Below are 22,119 nucleotides of genomic sequence, written 5' to 3' on the forward strand. Positions count from 1 at the left end.
AAAGGAACAAACACTATTGCTGCCGAATGCCATAAACACTGAGTTGTACAAATTGTGATTGAGGAAATGAGAGGGGGGGAAAAAAGAAAAAAAAAAAAGGTTTATACTTTTTAAAAAAATTTCAAATGGAATAAATTATTCATGAAGCCTTGATTGTGGTGTCGCCTTATTTAGAGTGTGTGTGGGGGGGAAGGGGCGGGGCCTCCCCCAGCCTTCCCGCCCGCCGCGCGGGGGTGACGTCACTTCCGCGCGCCTCCCGCCGGTTGGTGCGCGGGGGGAGCGGGCGGCGCCGCCGCCGCCATGGCCGAGTGCTCGGGCCTGCAGTTCGTCAGCCCCTACGCGTTCGAGGCCATGCAGAAGGTGGACGTGGTGCGGCTGGCCGCCCTGAGCGACCCCGAGCTGCGGCTGCTGCTGCCCTGCCTGGTGCGCATGGCGCTGTGCGCCCCCGCCGACCAGAGCCAGAGCTGGGCGCAGGACAAGAAGCTCATCCTGCGGCTCCTCTCGGGCGTGGAGGCGGTGAACTCCATCGTGGCCTTGCTCTCCGTGGACTTCCACGCCCTGGAGCAGGACGCCAGCAAAGAGCAGCAGCTCCGGTAACGCGGAGAAGGGCGTTTTCCGCGGGGAAAGCCGCCGTGTGGCCTTTGCGGCTCGTTCGTTTGTCGTTGCTGCTCAAGTGGCGGGATGAGCTGGTCGATCGTGTCCCTGCCCTTTGAGGAACGCTCAGGAAAACGCCCATTTCTGACAGAGAAATGTCCCTGTCATGATGGCCTTGTGGGGAACTGCCCAGCCTGGCGGGGCTTAGGGGTCACGTTCCTTGGGTGGTGTCTGAGCTGTTGAGGAACAGAGGCCCTTGAAATTTTGGTAAAAATTCAATTTCATGAGGTACTACCGCTACAACAGTCTTCTCTGATTGTTGGCGTGACAGGAGAAATCCCCACAGAGTTGCTGTCTTCCTTTAACCAGTAACATTTTTGTGTTTGCAGAAAGGTGTAACAGGTGTTGGTTTGAATTCACAGGCACAAGCTTGGAGGAGGCAGCGGGGAAAGCGTCCTGGTGTCGCAGCTCCAGCACGGGCTGACGCTGGAGTTCGAGCACAGCGACTCGCCCCGGCGCCTTCGCCTCGTGCTCAGCGAGTTACTGGCCATTATGAACAAGGTAAATTTCTCCGTTCCTGCACACTCGTGAGTTTTGCGCCCTGGGGAGGTTGATGCTCCGTCTGGTTCTGGTGCTGCTGTTGTGTGGGAATGTTCTTCTCCCGCTTCACAAGACTTCAAGTCTCGTTCTGGCTGGAAGTGGTTTGTGATGGAACCTCTTGTGACCCCGGCTTCCTAGATGAAGTCTGTCTTGCCCAGAACAAACGAGGGTCATCTTTTCTAATGTGATACAGACTCTGTATATTCTGTAATATACTGTACTCAAAATTTAATGTGATTTTTATGATGCATCAGTGCAGAAATCGTGTTTGAAAACGAAATTATGATGTTTCTCCATCCAGTTCTTTACTCTAATTGCACTGTCATATTGGCCACTGTGTTCCTCTTTGCTCCTCCCCCAGCGTTTTATTTTCCGTGTGTAAACTTACCATGTTTTTAGAATTGTCAGTGAGCTATTTCTCTTTCTTCTGGAAAGAAGCAATGATGCCGTCATTTGAAGTAGTTCTGCTAGTAAATACATCCTATTTTAAACACATTTCTTGCTTGTTTTGTGTTTATAGCAGTACCTTTTTGACAGTTTTTAATGTATTAAATCTGCTGAATTTAAAGTCATAAGAGACGAATTGCTTCATGAAACCTGTTAAGTGATGATGAACAATGTCTTGTAGGTTTCAGAATCAAATGGTGAGTTTTTTCTCAAGTCTTCTGAGCTCTTCGAGAGTCCTGTTTATCTGGAGGAGGCAGCAGATGTTCTCTGCATTTTGCAAGCAGGTGTAGTATTCTGTATTTAAAGTGTTTTCTAACTTCTTACAAATGTAAAAAAAAACCTCAACATTTGGGGCTGTGTGACTGGCATAAGGTTCATCTGGGCTGTTTAGCTCTTTGAAAGAGGAATAGATCACAGGTTGATTTTTCCATTCATCGATTTGAATGTGTTATTGAAATGCATGTTAAAAACAAGGCTCTCTAGTTGTTTCACAGTGCAACAGTGTGACTTCGAAAACTTTCTTTATCCAGAGCTGCCGTCCCTGTTGCCGATAGTTGATGTGGCCGAAGCTCTGTTGCACGTTAAGAACGGAGCCTGGTTCCTCTGCCTGCTGGTGGCCAACGTTCCCGACAGCTTTAACGAGGGTGAGTTGCAGTTTCTTCTCGGCCAGCTTTCTTTTTCTAAAGTTTTGAAATGATTTCTAGTAATACAGTTAATTCTGGGCTAAACCTTGTGTCATAAATATTTGAATGGGAGAGTGTTTGGCTTGTGAAGTATAATTTGAATGCATTTATACTTAGAGGTGCTGATGGGTTCCTCTTCTCATCACGTTCAGGTCCTATTTTTGCAGCCTGCTTGTAGACTCATGTTGCACCCTTTCATCTGTAGGTCATGGGCAGCGAATGGCTGGGACCCTGAACCTGCTCTAACTGTGCTAGTAGCTCTTGTCCCTCAGACTGAGCCATATTACAGGGTGAAAAATCCGTATTGATGTTTTCTGTTTAGCATCCCTTACCTCGCAATAAGATTTCAGTCTCCAGGGCTGCCAGATGCACAGGTTACGTTAGAAAGAGAACAAGCAGTAATTGAATGATGCGTAAATCTGTAATGACCCTGTGATGGGTCAAATTGGGTTCAAAATGGGTTCAAATTGGAACACAAGAGATTCCACTTAAATTTGAGAAGGAACTTCTTCTCAGTGAGGGTGACAGACACTGGAACAGGCTGCCCAGGGGGGTTGTGGAGTTTCCTGCTCCATGGGGGGATTGCACTGGATGAGCTTTCGAGGTCCCTTCCAATCCCTGACATTCTGGGATTCTGTGATTTCTCTGAGGAGAAAAACCATTTCCTTGTTCTGCTTATATACTGTAGATCATGAGTTCTTGCCCAAACAACATTTGTGTGGCCCAGCGAATAAATCATATTCAGCTGAGCAGAAGAGCTTGGCTTTGTTTTTATGTGTCTTTTTCTTGGAAAGACCAGATTTCCTTACACCTTCTGTTGGGTATTTAGTCTGTAGGGGTTTGATTAAGAACGGTGAACGGCAGGATGAGGAGAGCGTTGGAGGCCGTCGGAGAACAGAAGCTCTTCGCCACCTGTGTAAAATGAACCCTTCCCAAGCTCTGAGGGTCCGAGGCATGGTGGTACGTGTCGTTAGTCTGTCATGGGAATCAGAATTATGATGTTTACTAGAGCTTTAAAACCAACAAAGATGATTGAGCCTGGGCATTTTATGTAGGTGGAAGAGTGTCATCTGCCAGGACTTGGTGTGGCTTTGACCTTGGATCACACCAAAAATGAATCTTCAGATGATGGAGTGAGTGACCTGGTGTGTTTTGTGAGTGGTTTGCTGCTTGGAACAAATGCAAAGGTTCGAACTTGGTTTGGAACTTTTATCCGGAATGGCCAACAGGTATGAAAATCTTTGAATATTTTTCTTTTTAAAAAAGTATTCTTATGGCTTGCTGTAACTTTTCTGGATGTGGGCACCTGTATTTGAGTGCGTATAAATCCTGTCTCACGTCTTGGAGCAACCTTTCCAGGTAACCTCTTCTTGTGGGACCAGCAGGTCTATAAATCACGTTTCTGAAGGCAGCAATTTGGTTGTTCCTCTGAGAGATATTTAGGCATGGAAACCAAGGAACTCTGCGTTTGTAGTGTTTACCTGATGAATATATTCATTCTCAGTGTTCACGATAACAAGTTGCATCTTGACTTGTTTGGTTGTGTTAGTTACAGCTTGTGTTTCAGTGTAATAAGCTGTTGTAATACGATTGTGTGTTGCCTCTTGCCCTGGTACTGAAAACTATATTTAAGAAAAACTCCTCTTCCCCCCCCCGCCGCTTCTTTTTTTTCCGTTGACTTCATTATTAAGGAAGCTCTTCTGTAATACATTGTTTGCTGGGTTGAGTTTGACGTTGTTCTCATCTTTTGACCTCTTACACAGAGAAAAAGAGATAATATCAGTTCTGTGCTTTGGCAAATGAGGAGGCAGCTGCTCCTGGAGCTCATGGGAATCCTTCCCACGGTTCGCAGCACACACATTGTTGAAGAAGCAGATGTCGATACGGAGCCAAACGTGTCCGTGTATTCAGGACTGAAGGAAGAGCACGTCGTGAAAGCCAGCGCATTGTTACGTCTCTATTGCGCTTTGATGGGAATTGCTGGGCTGAAGTAATGGATGTTTTAATGTGTTTTTTATTCACTGCCTGTCGGCTTAAGCAGAAGTTGAGAGCTTTGGGCACTTTTAACACGAGCTGCCTCAAGAAATGTGGTGCTCTCTTTAACGCTGCAAAATCAGTTCTGCTGACTTGTTAACCAAGTCTAGGCCTGAGTGGTTGGAGCAGCGTGTAGAAAAGAAGGCAGCTCAAAACTCCAGCGACATACACTGCATGAATTTAGAATTTCTTTTCCTCCGTGTTTACTTTTTAGGAAGTGCGAATGTAGCATCTTCATGCATTGTTAGTTTTCATTTAGGTATTTTGTACTAATAAGCAAAATCTTGGGGAAGTTTTCTCACTGCTTTTATTCTCTTAACAGAGATTTTTATGTCTTTTAAGTTCAAAGAGAATTGCCAGTTAATCTTGATACTCATTTATTGATGGCAACTCGATATGCAGATTAAGCAACAGAGAAAAACCATTATTTTACCCTTGTGATGAAACTGGAAATCTCTTCACTTTTAAATTAGCAGCGTGGTGGGTTTTGTTCTTTTTCTGTCCTGTTCAGGCCGACGGATGAAGAAGCCGAGCAGCTCCTGCAGCTGATGACCAGCCGACCCCCCGCAACTCCAGCTGGCGTTCGCTTTGTGTCCCTGTCCTTCTGCATGCTCCTGGCCTTCTCCACGCTCGTCAGGTACCTCTCCGGAAAGGAGGAGCTTTGGAAAGATGTTCTGTTTTAGCACCGGTAGGGTGGTGACCTCCCCAGAGCTGCGCAGTTTTTTCACTCCTCATTTTTATACAGCTCTCCGTATGTTGGTTGAAGGGATTTGTCTCGTGCTATAGTGAGGAAATTGATATTCTGCTCTGCTCTCCCCCGTGTTGACAGCAAATCTTTCGAGAGGGGAGCGTTGGTATTAGCTGAGTTTGGAATGGTTTTTGAAGGCTCAAGTAGGCCTTACTAGTTCACTTTTCCATTAAACAAGTTTATGGCTAAATTCTTCAGAGACCCTGTTCAGAAGAGCAGCAATATAGGTGTTCAATGGATGTAGTCTTGTGTGTTCAAGACACGAAATTTCCTGACAGTTGGACTGAAGTTTGTGCTAAATATCAGTGCTTATCAGCTCTTTGATGCTGAAGTGAAAATAACAAAACGTCATTTGGCATAAGATTCCTTGAATACTGACTTTTCTGCTGGTTATTGGTAGTAAAATGAGTGGTAGTTCTCAGAAAAAGGTTCTTTTGTAAATTTTCTTTGCGCAGCACCCCAGAGCAGGAGCAACTGATGGTAATGTGGCTCAGCTGGATGATAAAGGAAGAAGCTTACTTTGAAAGGTGAGAGCAGGCTGCCCTTGATTTGGAATGATTTTAATCGCACATTTCCTTGTGTCCCCTTGGAAATTAACTCTTCCTCTTGGTTATCATTAGCATTTCTGGCGTATCAGCTTCTTTCGGAGAGATGCTCCTCCTGGTAGCCATGTATTTCCACAGCAATCAGCTCAGCGCTATCATCGATTTGGTCTGTTCCACTCTGGGAATGAAGGTAAATCCTGAACTGTTTCTAGCACATACACATCTCTGATAAAATTAACTCTTAACTGTGTATTTATACTCTTGGATTTGCTTTAGTTTTGATATAAAGTTTTGCTAATATACTTAATAATATGGGTGATTTTTAGGGTAGAGAAGACATGGTGAACTTGACGTTTGAAAGTATTTTTGCTTTACATTTGAAGTATGGATGCAAATGTTTTCCTGGTATCCCAGTGAAGACAAGTTTTAAAAGGTTAAAAGTTGACAATTTATAAAATAAATTTAAATACTTATAAGAAGGCTTAAAGTTACAAGTACTTTGTTCTTTGTTTCAGATTGTTATTAAGCCCAGCTCGCTCAGCAGAATGAAGACAATCTTCACGCAGGAGATTTTCACCGAACAGGTATTTTGTTTTGTGAAGCAGCAGGAAATAGTTCACAAATGTCGTACATGTACTACAGTTTTACACATACTGTATCAACCTATTTAAAAATGTTCTTCAGCTCCCAAACAACCAAAAATAAGTAAATGCCAGAAAGAGTGTAGCTTTGCGACTTGTTGCCTTGTGCTTATGTGTAGTGATAAAGTGGATATTTGTGGTGTTTTTCTTGTTAATTGTGACTTCCCTTTAGGTTGTCACGGCCCACGCGGTTCGTGTGCCTGTCACGGGCAATCTCAGTGCCAACATCACTGGGTTTTTACCTATTCACTGCATTTACCAGCTGTTAAAAAGTCGATCATTCACCAAGCACAAAGTCTCCATTAAGGTATGACCTGCATTTTATTTCTGTTCCTAATTTTGAATGTTGACTAGGTTTTGAAGGCAGAATTCATGTGAATCTTATAGCCTATTAGCATGTAATTTAAGGAGGAACTGTATGTTAAGTTAGGATACCCTTGCCCTTGAGCTTTGAACGTGGACGTGACAGGGCACATTATTTTCTAGGACTGGATCTATCGGCAGCTCTGTGAAACCACCACCCCGCTCCATCCTCAGTTGCTTCCTCTTATTGATGTCTATATCAACTCCATTCTCAATCCTGCAACTAAATCCAACCCAGAGGCCACAAATCAGCCTGTCACGGAACAGGAGATACTGAATGTTTTTCAAGGACTCTCTGGGGTAATTGATTTGTTTGCTTCTTTCATGTACTTTAATGCAAACATGTGGTTCGGTAGTTTGTGTATAAGCTTGATGCAGAGTTTGTAAGGTGCCTTAGTTTTTGTCTTTAATGCTCGTATAGTAAACTGCTGATCCTACTACAGTGACGGTCATGTGTTTTGAAGTGACTCGTTAGTGCTACTCACATTGTCATTTGTCCGTGTTTTGCCCTTTTCCTTGGGAACCAACCAACTCATCATGTTAAAGACTCAAAGGAAAGCACTTTGTAGATGGAAAAGCGGAAGCGTTAATGTAGGATTGGTATCATTTAACTGAAACGCTCTAGTTGGTTTTGAAAGAAGCATTTTCATTGTGATAGAAGTAAGAGAGTGGCCACTTGGACACATGCAGAGGAGTGGCAAGCATTGACCTGCTTGGAATCCCAGGATTACTCCTTATTAGTGTCCCAAGATACCAAAAATACATTTTATGTTTGAAACGCATTTAAAAAAATAAGGGGAAGGAAAAAAGAAGTTCCCTGCAACTTTGAGCTTGGACCTCCTGTGGCTTGATGTTTTTGTACAAGGCTCATTGCCTCATCTTTCTTCATATTTGCGGGTAAATCAGGTGGTTTTTTCCTCAAGGATCAGAAATGAAACATGACCTTTGTATCTGGTTTTATATACAGGGGGAAAATACTCGTCTTGGTCAACGATACAGCATCACAACGCAATTGCTTGTCCTCTACTATGTGCTGTCATACGAAGAAGCACTTCTGGCAAACACAAAGATACTGGGTATGTGTGAGTGTGTCATGGAAAACAGGTTAACTGAAAATTAGGTGCCAAGAGAGGAATTCTTGCAGTAACTGAAATTCATGTTGCTATCGGACTCACAGCATAAAAAGTTTAGATTATTATACTAAATACAGGATGTTGTGTGTGCTGAGAGTTTGAATTCCATGTACCAACTGATAACTGGCGCTTTTTTTTGTAATGAAAAACCTTGAATAAAGAAAATGCTCATTTGAGCTGTGACCTCAAGGTCTCTTGGACTTGGTCAGAGATAGTGTGGAGATCTTGCAAACAAATCTGAATGCCGGGAAGGTCTTTAAATGGAAATGTTCATAGAAATGGTTTCCTGAAGAGCTTAATTTAATACTTTAACAGGAATGAGGTGTGTTATTTGAGATTTTCTCTATTTTACCTGGATAATATAGAGACAAGTGCTTTACACTTTCTTTACTGATTCAGTTGGGGAAATAATTGTTTCCAACTCTAACTATTACATGTCGTTTCTTGTCCTGTCCTGTTCGCTTATAGCTGGTATGCAGAAAAAACCCAAGTCTTACTCCTCAGCATTAATGGACCAGATCCCGATCAAGTACCTGATCCGGCAGGCGCAGGGGCTGCAGCAGGAGCTGGGAGGTGAGTGTGGCGATCCCGTGTGCACGGACGAGGAATGCTGAGCGCGTTCCCTGCTCTGCGCCTGCCGCGTTTCACAGCCTGCTTGCCTTCCTTTTAAAATCTGTCAGTAATAACTGGTGAGATCACAGCCGTGTTTGAAGAGTCAAAGTTTGAGGAATGCAGTTCTTTTTAGAGCAGTTCTCACCTACCTCGGGTAGGTTTTAGAGTAGGAATAACCTGAGAATCATAATTACTCCAGACTGAGTTTAAGAGTTGCTGTAGGGTTCTCCCACCTTTCCAAAGGTAATTTTTCCTTTGAGTTAGAATATCAAGCTATTAACACGCAAACTCATTGAACTTCTCCAGAGGGATTCAGTTAAGGTCTGTTGTCGCAATGATAGGCACAAATACGTTCAGGTGAAAGATGTCGCTACTTAAATCTCAGATGTTCACTTCCTCCACACCCCGAAAGGTTTGCATTCCGCACTGCTGCGCCTTCTTGCAACCAACTATCCACACCTCTGCATCGTGGACGACTGGATCTGTGAGGAACAGATCACGGGCACCGATGCCTTGTTGAGGAGGATGCTGCTTACAAACATGGCCAAGAATCACTCTCCCAAACAGCTCCAGGAAGGTAAATAATTTCATGTGAAGTGTTCTTTCCAGACCAGATGGAATACAGTGGGTTTGGACGTGTGTAGCCATTTAATTAATGTGATCATACTGCATTTCTGTAATGAAAATGTTCTGCTGCCAAGTCAGAAAAAAACGTCAGAAGCGCAGTTTTACCAAGATCCCATTGTCTTTATTTTACAGCATTTTCCATGCTGCCTGGAAATCACACCCAGCTGATGCAGATCTTAGAGCATTTAACGCTTCTCTCAGCCGGCGAATTGATCCCATATGCAGAAGTATTGACATCAAATATGAATCTCTTGCTGAATGCTGGAATCCCTCGGAGGGTTCTTCAAACCGTCAATAAACTTTGGATGGTTCTTAACACCGTCATGCCGAGAAGGTAGGCTCAGAATAGCGTTTGTCATTGCCGATAGGTGGACTGTCACTTTCTGTTTCAAAAATAATGACCCAATGCCTTTGGCTGGTAAATTAGAGGTTGTGACTGAACAGAATGTGTTGGAGTGGCGTTCCTTTTTGCTTGTTGAAATGTTTAACCTTTGCATTTAAAAGGACAGTACTACTTATTCTCAGGGGAAAGAAAATCTCCAGTTTGCTTAAAATATAGGAGTGAAGTTTTATAGTGTGCATTGTTTATGACAAATTGCTGCTGAAACGTGAAATCACCTTGGTAAGAATGTGCCTGTTCTGAAGATCTGGATGTGTGATGGCAGTGAAAACAGTGCGGCTGCTCCGTTTTCAGTGAATGTGATTTAACTATATCTTGGTTAACTAACGTCAAGGGCTGCAAATGAAGTTCGGGGCTCTTGCTCCTTGATAGGCTTGGAAAAATGCAGATAATTGAGATGAGCGAGTGTCCAGATGCTGATGTGATCCTTGTTTTCTTACAGATTATCTCATAAAAAAATCATAAAAATAATCTCATTTTAGGTTGTGGGTGATGACTGTTAATGCTCTGCAGCCTTCAGGGAAAATAGTCCGACAGCAGAAATACACTCAGATTGATCTGATGATCGATCCTCTGATTGTACTGAGATGTGATCCCAGAGTTCACCGGTGAGTGTCTCCCTCCTTTTGGCTTCTTACAGCCAGCGGTGTGAGCCGTGCGTGGTCTCAGCGTGTCGTGCTGTCCAGCTGAGTGTCCCGTTGCACAACCTCCCACCAAGCGCTAGTTGGGAAGCTTTGGGATTTGTACGTAGATCATCCATCCATTTTAGATCTGTTCATGTGAATTTGTGTGTGAAATGTCTGCTGCCACGTGGTGGTGGTGCTTGAGGTTGTAGGTGTCACATCTGCCTCACGCTGTCCTCTGCCACCCCCTCTGTATTCCAGCTTTTTGGGGAAAGGTTTGATGGGGGTGGCAAGGGGAGATTTGCTTAATTTCCCAACAAAGTCCTTTAGTAGCACTTAGAAATGTCAGTGACAACAGAAGAGGATGTGTGATGCTGCTTTATGGCTCCGATGCAGAAGAATTAACTGAGCATCTTAGTAGTGAAAATGATCATAACTGATAGCAATGAACCAGTTTCTAAGGAGAATATGAAGTAATCCAATCAATTAGTCACAATTTGTAAATGAAAACTTTTTCATAGTTATGAAGAAAATTGCATCAGTTATTCTAAAAAAAGATAGGGTTAATAATTTTAACTGTACTTCAGCCCCTTGGTCTCCCCCTTGTATATTCTTTTTCATGTTTTCTGTCAGTTGTGGTTCATTTTTCCCGTTTTGTGTTATCCTTTTGTTCATAATAAATGGCTGATAGTGAACTTGATTTGTTCTTCACGTTCTAGTTTGTATGCGGTGTCGCTCTTTGCCTTTTAGCGATCGAGCCCTGAATCCAGCTCTCATTTGAGTTGCTGCAGCTCTGCCAGCCATACATCTCTGTTGATAACGTCTCTAATCCCCAATCCGGAGGTGACATTTTAAAATGTTTGTCCCTTCAGCCCTGGATGCAAATAGAAAACCCTACGTTTCTAAACTGTTGGGGAGATTTACAATGCGATGAAAACCACCATCTGAGAATTGTGGAAGCAGTTCTGAGTCTGTCTGCATTATTTTTCCCCATCAGTCAGATAATTATTTTTCGTTCACATACAGCCAATGCTTTTTGGGTTTCCTTTGTTCAGAAATGAGCCTCTTCAGCAGTTCTTGGTTTCGCAGGGTGTACCCATCCGTGTGTGTGCACGAGAGAAGCGGACTAAGCCAAATGAGCCTTTGAGGAATGCTTTTGGTTTGTTCAGGTTATTCCTGCCTGCTGAAATGCCTTTATTTTGTCATGTGTTCCCATATCAGGAGTCCTCCTCTGATGGATATAACCTTACATATGTTGAATGGGTATCTTCTTGCTTCCAAAGCTTACCTCAATTCTCACCTAAAAGAGACAGCGGAGCAGGACATTAGACCATCACAAAACAACACAATGGGTCCAGAGGCCCCAGAAGTTACCAGGGAAGAGTTAAAAAATGCATTGCTTGCTGCTCAGGTAAGGGGGAAGAAATAGATATTAAATGATGTCAGGTGAAGCGTTTGGGTTTTTTTTAACGTTCTACAGGATTTGTGATTCTTGAACTCAGTTGGTTTTATTCCATATAAAAAAAAATCTATAGCTAGAAATTCTAGCCAAGTGACAGTCTTCTGTTCCTTAAATTGTCGTTACTTTGTATTGGATTTATTTGATTTAATTGGAGTCCCTTATGCGTGTTCTATCGCCTTTTTCCCCACAGGACAGTGCTGCTGTGCAGATTCTTCTCGAGATCTGCTTACCTACAGAAGATGAGAAAGCCCAGAGCAGCAACCCCCACAGTTTGCTGAAGAGCGTTTGTGGTGCCGCAGGCCCCAAGAGCCCCGAGCCAGAAGAAGAAGATAGTTTGCTGTGCAACCTTCGCGAGGTCCAGTGTCTGATCTGCTGTCTGCTGCATCAGATGTACATCGCTGATCCCAACATAGTCAAACTCGTTCATTTCCAGGTCTGCTTTGCGCTATTTTAGTTCTTTCGTGGCTTTTTCTAGTTGAGAAGGAGCCAAATGAAGTGGTGGAAGGAAGGGAGTTGAATGCTGTCGCTGTGTTCCTCAGGAATTATAACGGCCCACTTTTCTGCTCCCTGTCTCGCCAAATTTGTAGCATCTGCATTTCCTCCCTATTTTCGTGCTTGGACTCTTGTAGCTGAGAAGGGAGCACCCGAGCTATGCCTGTTCCTTATCGTTAAACACATGTTTCTTCTCAAATTTAAGTGGAACCTCTTGTGTTCCAGTTTGCACCCATTACCCCTTGTCCTACCATTGGTTGTCACCGAGAAGAGCCTGGCTCCATCCTCCTGACACTCACCCTTTAGATATCTGTGAACATGAATGAGGTCACCCCTCAGTCTCCTCTTGTCCAGCTCCAGAGCCCCAGCTCCCTCAGCCTTTCCTCACCCGGGAGATGCTCCACTCCCTTCAGCATCTTCGTTGCCCTGCGCTGGACTCTCTCCAGCAGTTCCCTGTCCTGCTGGAACTGAGGGGCCACAACTGGACACAATATTCCAGGTGTGGTCTCCCCAGGGCAGAGCAGAGGGGCAGGAGAACCTCTCTGACCTACTGACCACCCCCTTCTAACCCACCCCAGGTACCATTGGCCTTCCTGGCCACAAGGGCCCAGTGCTGGCTCATGGTCATCCTGCTGTCCCCAGGACCCCCAGGTCCCTTTCCCCTACGCTGCTCTCTAATAGGTCATTCCCCAACTTACACTGGAACCTGGGGCTGTTCCTACCCAGATACAAGACTCTACACTTGCCCTTGTTATATTTCATTTTCCCCCTCCCAACTCTCCAGCCTGTCCAGGTCTCTGGATGGCAGCACAGCCTCTGGTGTGTCAGCCACTCCTCCCAGCTTGGTGTCATCAGCCAACTTGCTGATATTACACTCTATTCCTTCATCCAAATGATTGATGAATATACTGAATAATATAAGCCCCAGCACTGACCCCTGAGGCACTGTACTAGATACAGGCCTAAGCTGAACTCCGCCCCATTGACGACGAGTTAATATATCTTAATCGAAGGAGGATTTTTCAAACACCTTTCATACATCTGTTTTCTTAATCCCCCAGGGTTACCCATGTGAGCTGCTGGCACTGACGGTGGCGGGGATCCCATCCATGCACATCTGTCTGGATTTCATACCCGAGCTCATTGCCCAGCCCGAGCTTGAAAAACAGGTACAGTCCAGTCAGTGGGTTTGGAAGCACTGCGGTAGTTAACCCTGGGGAAGTATGGGTTAAGGGGAGAAGGTAAATAGGTCACTAAAAAAAGCCCTGTCCTAACTTGCCTCGGATATTAAGGCAATATCTGTAGCACTTTTACCTTAAATTGTAAATTGTGTGTTACTTTATTGCTTATTGTTAGTGTCTGCGGGGGAGATTCTGAAACACTAGTGCTGGTACTTTGGTTAATGTTAAATATATGTGGGTTGTTTTTCTTAAAGTCAGCAGGAAGAATTCACAATAACTATTATTAAGGCTTTTCCTCATTGTTAAAATGGAGAATATTTAGTAACTTATGTGAAGAGCTTTGGATAGGAAGTGCAAAGCAACCTGTAACTTTGTTGCTGATTTCTCTTTCGCCTACTGAACAGATATTTGCCATCCAGTTACTCTCATTTTTGTGTATCCAGTACGCGCTGCCCAAATCTCTGAGCGTGGCTCGTTTAGCGATCAATGTGATGGGAACCCTGCTCACAGGTGAGCACGTCAGCATCCCCTAAATACATGAGCGTGTAAATTAGAATTGTCTAGGTTGGATGCAGCTTTGTCTGAATGCCGCTGTGTTAATTATGAGTGCAAAAGTAACAATTCTTGACTGGATTTTTGTAGTAATTCCTTTTTACTTATTTCCTTTTCCTTGCTAGTTTTAACCCAGTCGAAGCGCTACGTGTTTTTTATGCCGACCCTGCCTTGTTTGGTGTCCTTCTGCCAAGCCTTTCCTCCTCTCTATGAGGATATTATGTCTCTGCTGATACAAATAGGACAAGTTTGTGCCTCTGATGTTGCTACGCAGACAAGAGACTTCGACCCGATTATTACACGTAAGTGAAGTATTCAAAAGTAATGTCATGGTCTTGGCGAGGAAATTGTATTAATGTTTCAAAAGTTTGAGTGCAGTTGGAATGCAGTGTGAAATTTACATAGGTGACTCAAAAAGAAATGTTGTGTGTCTCTCGAAATAATCTCCGGAGTTAAACCGGATGCATGAAACAGGGATGGTGCAAATTTGGGATTTCGTAACATAGATGTTTGTGTCACGGGTGTAATACAACAATTTAAAAAATTTATTTATTTATTTAGGTGTAATTTCCTTCTACTTAATTTTCTAGGTCTCCAGCAACTCAAGGAGAAACCACATGAGCTGTCAGGACTCTGTACCGATTCACTTAACAAAAGTTATTCAAGGGACGTCACATGTTTGGACCCTGATGTTCGGTTGTGCCAATGTGTTGAAAATACAATCATTGAAATAATTAACATGAGCGTAAGTGGAGTTTAGGAAGAACACACAATTGTACTGTAGCTTGTCCCATGGTCTGTGGTGCGTAAAATTTGGAGAAAGCTGCGAAAGCGGATTGAGGAACTGGAGCACAAGACGTCCGTGTTTTTCAAAATTCAATTCAGTTATGTCTGAAAAGAAAACAATTATTTAAAGAGGCTTATGTTGCTTCCAGTGAAAAGTTTTGGGTCTGATATCAGGGGTTGTTAAATAATTTCCAGTGTAACTGAGCATCATTTTCAGGCTCGCTCAGTTTCTGAAGTGATACGGCAACACACTTGAAAGGGTTTTATAACACCCTGAAAGTAGTGGATGCTTGATTTGTTGAGCAAACAGCAAAACAATAGGTAGGAAGAATTGAATATTCACGTGCTTTTCTGAAGTTAAATGAGCTCTTGTTCAGAGCCTTGCGGAGCAAGACGGAATAAAATATTCCAAGGAAGACTTGAAAAATGGTGTAACTTGCACCATGACACACAACCAGCCTTCATGAAAAATATGAAACCGGTCTAAAAGTTGATTAAAAAAGAAGTACTGCTGCCAAAATGAGCTGTATTTATGTGATTTTTAGAGAATATGTATTTGTAGTGCAGCTCAGGTGGTTTAGTTTAAAAGAGATGAGGAAGACTTCAAGAAGTGCGTAGGTATCTCAAGATACCATTAGGATAAGATTAAAAAAAGAGGAAATCGGTGTTGAGAGTGACTGTGACAGAAGCTGAATTTCCCTGTAATGAAAGAAACGACGGATTTCAAGCGTACCAAAGTGGTTACGTGCAGCTCGGAGGACAGGAAGGCTGAATCCTCTGTGCTTTGTGCCTGAAGCTGCTGGTTCTTCCATACAAAAGCTGCAGGATTTAGCCTCGACAGATGTGTTTTGTGGCATTGCAGAAGGGGTGCAATATTTGGGAGTTTCTTGAAGGTTGCACAAGCTCTTTTTGGAGGCAGCACATGTTTTTGTGACAGAAAATTAAAGTTTGGCTGTTGTGCCAGAATTGGGTGCAGTACTTCGACATACATGAACTGCTCAACTAGTCAATCCAGCACTGGCTGTTTTCTTAAACGATGGCATCCAGGGTCCTTAAATCAGTGATTTTTTCTTTCAATTAAGACCAATTTTTATTCTAGAAATAATGGTCTGATTCTTTGGTGTGGCCCCGAGGAAGTTTTGTGTAATTTGGCTTCTGCTCCTGCAGGACAGCGGTGGGGGAAGCCCCACAAACCCTCAGGTTTGCACTCCAGCACTGTAACCATCTGATAACAAGTATCGTTTTTGTCATCTTGATGTAAAGTATGTAAATAATCCAAATGTATGTATTTTTTTTTCCTTCTTTTCTGAGTGTAATTTTATATGCTGTAGTGGTATTTAAATAAAAAAAAATAGTGTATGATTTGGATCAAGTCATAGATATTAATACTTTTAAATTTCAAAGGGAATTGCCTGTATTGATTATGTGTTAAAGCTTTTCCCTGGGCCTGTCGTGTGCAGCAATATTTAAAAGCCACTGACTTTACTCTTCTTTTAGTTTCCAAGACACTGCTTTCTGTGCACTATGCTTAAAACAAGATAAATAACAACAACAAAAGGTATCAAAATATTTTGCAATAGGATTCCCACACGGTAAACGCCTGGTTGCCTAGCAACGAGTCCAACCGGAAGTCAGCAACGCCTTCCGTGATTGGTTCTCATAGCGCAGCAGTGGAAGGGGGGGAGGGGCTCAGTCTGCGATTTGCTGATTGGTGGTTCAGGACCCTTTCCTGTCAGCTGATTGGCGGCGGGGCGGAGGCGGGAAGGACGGACGCTGAAGCGGGCTCTGTGGCCTGAGGTGAGCGGCCGTGTCGCCGCTTCTCGCTCCCGCGGGGCGGAGCGCGGCTGTGAGGGGACCGGGCTCCCGCGGGGTGGGTGCGAAGGGACACAGTGGCTTTCCGGGGGGGACAAACCTCTTAAAGAAGAGAAAGGAAGCGCCCGGGTACTTCTGTGTAGGCTGAGGCGACACTCCCGGGCCAATGACAGCAGCCGGCCTGGGCCGCAGCGAGGCGGAGAGTTCAACCCAGGGCTGGAGCTCCAGCAGGGCCAAGGGGCCGCCGGGGCTGCCCAGGGAGCGGTCCCGGGGCGCGCAGAGGAGCGGAGCGGGACGGAGGGTCCGGCCGCCCCGCGGTGTCCCGGATGGCGCCGCTTCCCGCCGCCTCCGCGCTTGGATCCTTCCGACCCCCCCCCGCCCTGCCGGGACTTGCTTTTCCTTGGGCGAAGCGCAGCTCGAAGTGCGCAACTCGTTCCAGCGAACACCGCGGATGTGTCGGGAAAAGCCTTTTCTTGGGGTGCGGTTCCGATTTTGGAAGCAGGGGCAGGGTGTGAACTCACGTCAGCGATCTCTTTTCACCAGGATATTTTTTTCCTGTTGAGAAAGTTGATGATGAAGCTGAATCATGCCATGCGTTGGTGGTTTTGTGATGTGTGTGTTTACTCATTAAAAGTCAGATGAGGACACAGGTTAGTGAGTTAATTTATCACAGGGAATCTGCCGATTTAAAGTTGTGCAATTATTTTCAAGGTGCTGAAAACCTATAAGAAAAATAATTGTGTCGTTTAAGCCATCTATGTGTCTTCAGTATTTTAAATTCAATAATTTCAATATTTTAACGTGATAGGGAAACTGACTTTCTTTTATTCACCAGAGTGGGAGAAATGCGAGATAATACAGAATAGTAAAGTGACCAACACCTCATTTTTCCCTGAATAATTACTGTATTACTGGCGGACTTTAAAACGCCTCATTTCTAAAGTCAGGGTCCAGTTTTATTATTTGATTGTTATCAGATGAGCATAACGAGCTACTGTGGTCAGCTGCGTCTTTGTCATTTGCAATGTATTCTAGTTCAAGCTAATCGACCTGGAAAATTGAAGAACTGATGATTTTTAGTTATTAAATATTCAAGATTTCTTTTTCCCTGAGGATTAGCATTCTTTTCCCAACACAATTCAGTCTGAGAAACAGAATCTGAAATTATGTGTACGGTTCATTCGTACTTTTATTTAAATTGCTTAAATTGCTGATGTTACTCATCAGATTGTGGCAACTTGCATTTGTAACAAGGGCCGGGGCTGAATGGATGGTGTGTAATAGAAACTCCTATATGTCATTTCTGGTAATATCCTGAACCGCTCAGCCCCCTTGTCAGGTTAACAGTTTCTACTTGTTTTTGTTGGTGCCATATGTTGTTTCAGGCTTTGCCTGGTTTTTCATGTTGACTTGTTTATACTGGTTTTTATTGCAGTTCTAAACCTGAAGTAAGCAGGAGTGAAAAGTGGCAATGTCTTCTGATGTGTCAGAATATACAATCGGGGGAGTCAAGATTAGATTCCCTTGCAAGGCATATCCTTCACAGCTTGCTATGATGAATGCTGTAAGTCGAATTTATATTAATTTGCGAAACGAATGGCTTATGTTTTCAGAGCCTCCAGTATCTTGAGAATGTCCCTTGTAATGTTATTTACTGTTCTCTGTGCTCTACAAGGATACCTGGCCCATGGGTAGGGAATACGTTTAGGAAGTACGTTTTGGATTTGTGAACACTTATGCTAAGGAACAAGTTGTGTTATGCGATATTTATGAGTATTTATCTAGACATACTGTAATAGAAATTTTATGTAATTTTGCAAGTATATAAGGAGGGACGATTTAGTAGAACATCTGTCTTTTAAACAGGATGTAATATTTCAATAACTTCTCACTTTTTGGAGAGATTTTACAAATTAATTCCTACATTTAAATATTTTAAAACAGTTTTAACCATTTTCAAACATGTTTTCTTTGTGGGACAAACAGTTTGTCTGACAGATGCTTTCAATGTTCTGGTTCTGTAAGACTAGAGGAAGCAAGATATTGTTGTTATTATGGCAGGCAAGTATCTCACAGCCCCTGCATGTGAGAGAAATACAGCTAAGGTTTGTTGACCTTCTGTTATTATTAAAGGTGACTCTGGTTTTGTTCTCATTATTCTCCTTAAAGATTGTCAAGGGCTTAAATAACAGGCAGCACTGTTTGTTGGAGAGCCCTACGGGAAGTGGCAAAAGCTTGGCGTTGCTTTGCTCTGCGTTATCATGGCAGCAGTCTCTGTATGGTAAGTTGTCTTAGTGTCTGTTTCTGCAGTTTTTATTACCAAAATATATTATAATGAATTGTTGTGGTTTATCAGCCCTTAAACATTTGGTTTCAGGTCTTTGTCCACCATTATACATATTGCTTTATTGGCAACATAAACCAGTAATGCCCAGTAATTCTAAGCTAGATTTAGATATCTGTTATCATAAGGCTGTTGGAACTTTGAAAGAAAGTATTTTTGGCTTGTAGTTATGCAGACTGAATTGAAAAAGAGGGGTATTTTCCAGTTCTGCGAGTTGTTACAGTTCTTTGCGCTGCAGTTCTTCAAAGGGTGGTGGTAACTCGTTCAGAATTTGTGGAGACACAAGGTTTATAACTGGTACCTAAACAAAAGCTTTCACCTCGACTGGTTTGAAAGTGTAGCCCTCGTGTAGACTTGAGTGTTTTTAAAGGAAAATAAGTGATGGTGTCCTTTATGTTTAGAGAAATTAGTGCTCACATCGTCATGTGAAAAGGAAGAGAGAAAGCCAGCGAGCTCCCCGCCCTGTCGCTGTGCGTGTCATTCCCAGTCAAAGAGCAACGAGGCCGCAACGAGTGTGAATCCTGGTGCTTCTGGTTCTTCTAGTAATTATGAAACAGGCAGTTCTGTAAAACCTGGAAGCCCACTAACAAATACAGGTAACTTCACGCACAGGCAGCTAAAAATCAGTTCTGGAAGTAAAATGCATAGCCAATGATGTCATTTTTTTTTCGCTTTCAAGTCAGGGACTTTTTTTACCATCGTAATAGCAGAGTATTACATGATCTGCCCTGCATGGAAATCTGTATGGAAATGGTGGTTAATACACCTAGAAATGTCTAATAGTATTTCCTACACCATCTGTATGTAGTGAATTCTATTTTTGAAGTGTTGCTGTTATTTAAGGCATTCCTAGTCGTGGATGTACCTTGTAATTTTCTTTTATTTTTAATCACAGGATGTAAAGAAAATGAAACGCTAGCTTCGAAACTGTCAGCCAAAAAAAGGTTATCTGTATGTAACAGTGAGAATGATGATTTTCAAGTGGACAGGAAAAGGATTCGCCCTTTAGAAACTGAGCAGCAGGTGAGCAAGGTTTATTGGCAGTAAAATAATGCAGGCGCAGCTCAACAAAGCTGTCAAATACCGATCAACGTTACAGAGAACAGTGGAGTCGTGTCACAGTCGTCATTTAGATTGACAGGTTTTTGTTCGTTTTTATTGTTACTTGTTACAAACGAGTCCATTGTTGAACTAAATAGTTCGTAATGTCACATCCTAAATTATATCTTACATATTTAAACACCCAATATCTGCAAAATATATTTATCCCCAGTTGATCTGTAATATTAAGTCAAAGATTCTAGAGGTGGAAGTGTCCTTGCGAACACGTATTAGGAATTCAAAGAATACTGTGAATGTATTAGAGTTCTGGTTTATATCCCATCAAACGTGTTTATGGCCCAGTATGCGGAGTGCAGTATTGCTGTCACATTTTCATCTGCGCTGGTACTGCTGTCGCATGGCTGATGGCTTGTATTGGGATGTGCACTGTAAATAGTTTTTATGTGGTGTTAGAGTATTGCTTGGATAGTTACTTTTGTCTAAGTTTTTAGAGCAATGTGGCTTGAATTTATTTCTTGTTTTAGTGATGGGCGTTTTCTGCTTATTTCTATCAGTTTTGTAACACTGGGAAATTAAAGAAGAAAAACTCAGCAACAGTTACAGGTTGTTGTTGTTGTTTTTACTGAATTTCATAATTAAAACTTCATAGCTTTTCCCAAATAACACTTGTGTGGCTTAGATTGGGTCAAACTGTTAGTTCATATTAGCAACGCACTGTGTTACTGAAACAGACTCAGTGGAAAACAGTTGAAACAAAATCACAGCGTAAGCACATACTTCTGTCCAGTGCATGTGAACGTGGTACTTTTATTGCCCAGCAGGTTAGAAAACGTCATTGTTTTGCAAAAGGAGTCCAGATGGTCGATGCCATGGAAGTCTATCAACAGAGAAAAAATGGAGAGCTGGTTGTGCACTCTGAAAAAAGTGTGAAAACCGCTACTTCTGCTCCCAGAACAGTAAGTAATATAGTAAAATCTTTCACATCAGGACTGTTAGTTCAAGAGCAATTAAAAAAAATATTTTACTGTAAAAAGATTATGCATGTATGCATCTTGTTTGTACAGTTTCGGAAAACACGGTACCTCTGGCTGCATTACAGCCTAATGTAAATGTTCCCGAGTATGGAAGTTGCTTTGAAATAATGTATTGTCACTGGCAGCAGTGAGAACTGCAGTGGCTTTTATTCCTGATGATAATTAGCTTCTATTTTAATCAGTGTATGTTTCAACTTCAAGAGCGGTTTTCCTTTATACTATGCCTTTGTAAACACAAAAGAAGCCAAAAGCTTTGCTATTAGCATGAGACACTGGGAGCTAAAACTTTTCTTGTCAAAACTGCATCTGTGTTCTATGTTGTTTAATGAGAAGCAATTTCTACTCATTTTGGAAAGTTCTGTAGATATTTTGAGTAGAATTTGAAATGCTTTGTGCCACTGAGCTTCAATTGGTCATTTGAAACACAAAGGCCAGCAGAGTGTGCTGTTGATTTTCAAATAAAAAGGCCTTTCTTCCTTCTTTGATTGTCAAATTTGCTTTGGTGCTTTAATGTGGGTGTCTGAAAAACTTGATTTGCAACTTCTTGAAACTTCATGCAGTGAAGAAAGTGGCAAAGCTTTAGTATAGATCAACTAATTGTTAAATAATGAAGTAATGAATCATAGTCTGATTTTGCTAAGAGAACTCTTCATTTTTGTAACAGTAGTTGAGCTGTACGTGAGTGTTTTGATGTGCTGTCCTTGGGTTCAAAGTGTAAACACTACTGTTTACCAGTTTACTGTTTACCTTTAGAAAGAAGTAACCTAAGAAGGAACAAAAGTGTTTATTTCTGTTAAAATTGCTTTTTAAGAATGAAAGAATAAGGTATTATTTTCCTGTGATTACCTTTTACTTCAGCAGACTGAGATCTTGTCTGGTATCAAGGAGTTGCAGAAAGGTCAGTCTTATTTAATTTTGGTAGTTCTGTGGCTTAACTACATGAAGTTTAAGACACAGGGAGCATCACAGCGTAAGCTGTTAGGTATAAAAATGCTTTTCTGGTGTAGCTTATAAAATAATGTCAGCTGAGGTTATGCTCAACACTCTTATCATAATGGGACTCTATATTTAGGATAATACAATAACACAATAAAAATATTTTCTCAACCAGTGAGATAACTTTGCCTTTTTATAACTTGTGTTTTACTGTCGTCAATCCTGTGCTTAAAGCAAATTTAATTTCTTGTCAGGTCCTTTTTATAGCCCAACAGAGAGGGAATGGGCTGGCTGTTGTAAGAGCACGAGAGGTGCTGCCCAGCATTGCTGTATCAGAGCAAGACCTGTAGATGAGTGGGTGAGGATCTGCTGCCCTGTCTGCTCGGAGCTGCTTTCAGCCCAGAGCCT

At 42.6% G+C, this 22,119-nt stretch overlaps 2 protein-coding genes across 4 annotated transcripts in view; both read left to right on the top strand.

Annotated features, from left to right (window-relative positions):
* Nucleotides 1-264: 264 nt before the first annotated feature.
* On the top strand, nucleotides 265-15,907 carry INTS2 (integrator complex subunit 2). The gene is made up of 24 exons (XM_082068706.1): nucleotides 265-593; nucleotides 1,017-1,155; nucleotides 1,823-1,925; nucleotides 2,172-2,285; nucleotides 3,154-3,284; nucleotides 3,380-3,553; nucleotides 4,088-4,314; nucleotides 4,870-4,995; nucleotides 5,562-5,633; nucleotides 5,727-5,841; nucleotides 6,167-6,235; nucleotides 6,465-6,599; nucleotides 6,779-6,955; nucleotides 7,623-7,731; nucleotides 8,257-8,361; nucleotides 8,813-8,977; nucleotides 9,160-9,361; nucleotides 9,910-10,035; nucleotides 11,272-11,461; nucleotides 11,703-11,945; nucleotides 13,066-13,173; nucleotides 13,590-13,695; nucleotides 13,863-14,039; nucleotides 14,328-15,907. The coding sequence occupies exons 1-24, from the start codon at nucleotides 301-303 to the stop codon at nucleotides 14,495-14,497; spliced, it is 3,576 nt and encodes a 1,191-aa protein (XP_081924832.1). The 5' UTR covers nucleotides 265-300; the 3' UTR covers nucleotides 14,498-15,907.
* Nucleotides 15,908-16,274: 367 nt separating this feature from the next.
* Nucleotides 16,275-22,119, top strand: part of BRIP1 (BRCA1 interacting DNA helicase 1) — a 46,750-nt gene continuing 40,905 nt past the window's right edge. The window contains exons 1-7 of one of the 3 annotated variants that reach the window (XM_082068368.1): nucleotides 16,275-16,320; nucleotides 16,879-16,985; nucleotides 17,771-17,899; nucleotides 18,505-18,616; nucleotides 19,081-19,275; nucleotides 19,575-19,702; nucleotides 20,560-20,697. In XM_082068368.1, the coding sequence (XP_081924494.1) occupies nucleotides 17,807-17,899; nucleotides 18,505-18,616; nucleotides 19,081-19,275; nucleotides 19,575-19,702; nucleotides 20,560-20,697 (666 nt within the window). In that variant the 5' untranslated portion in view covers nucleotides 16,275-16,320; nucleotides 16,879-16,985; nucleotides 17,771-17,806. The remainder of the gene's footprint in view (nucleotides 16,321-16,878; nucleotides 16,986-17,770; nucleotides 17,900-18,504; nucleotides 18,617-19,080; nucleotides 19,276-19,574; nucleotides 19,703-20,559; nucleotides 20,698-22,119) is intronic. The other 2 variants (XM_082068370.1, XM_082068369.1) reach the window with 2 other exon arrangements.

The sequence above is a fragment of the Streptopelia decaocto genome, assembly GCF_964273445.1.
Source record: "Streptopelia decaocto genome assembly, chromosome: 18".
Taxonomy (NCBI): Eukaryota; Metazoa; Chordata; class Aves; order Columbiformes; family Columbidae; genus Streptopelia; species Streptopelia decaocto.

What these genes read in the sequence shown, in the direction of transcription:
- INTS2 (XM_082068706.1), top strand. Translation starts at nt 301, where the DNA reads ATGGCCGAGTGCTCGGGCCTGCAGTTCGTCAGCCCCTACGCGTTCGAG. An exon ending in GGCAAACACAAAGATACTGG is followed by an intron (nt 7,732 to 8,256) that starts GTATGTGTGAGT and finishes GTTCGCTTATAG; the next exon opens with CTGGTATGCAGAAAAAACCC. An exon ending in GATGGGAACCCTGCTCACAG is followed by an intron (nt 13,696 to 13,862) that starts GTGAGCACGTCA and finishes TTTCCTTGCTAG; the next exon opens with TTTTAACCCAGTCGAAGCGC.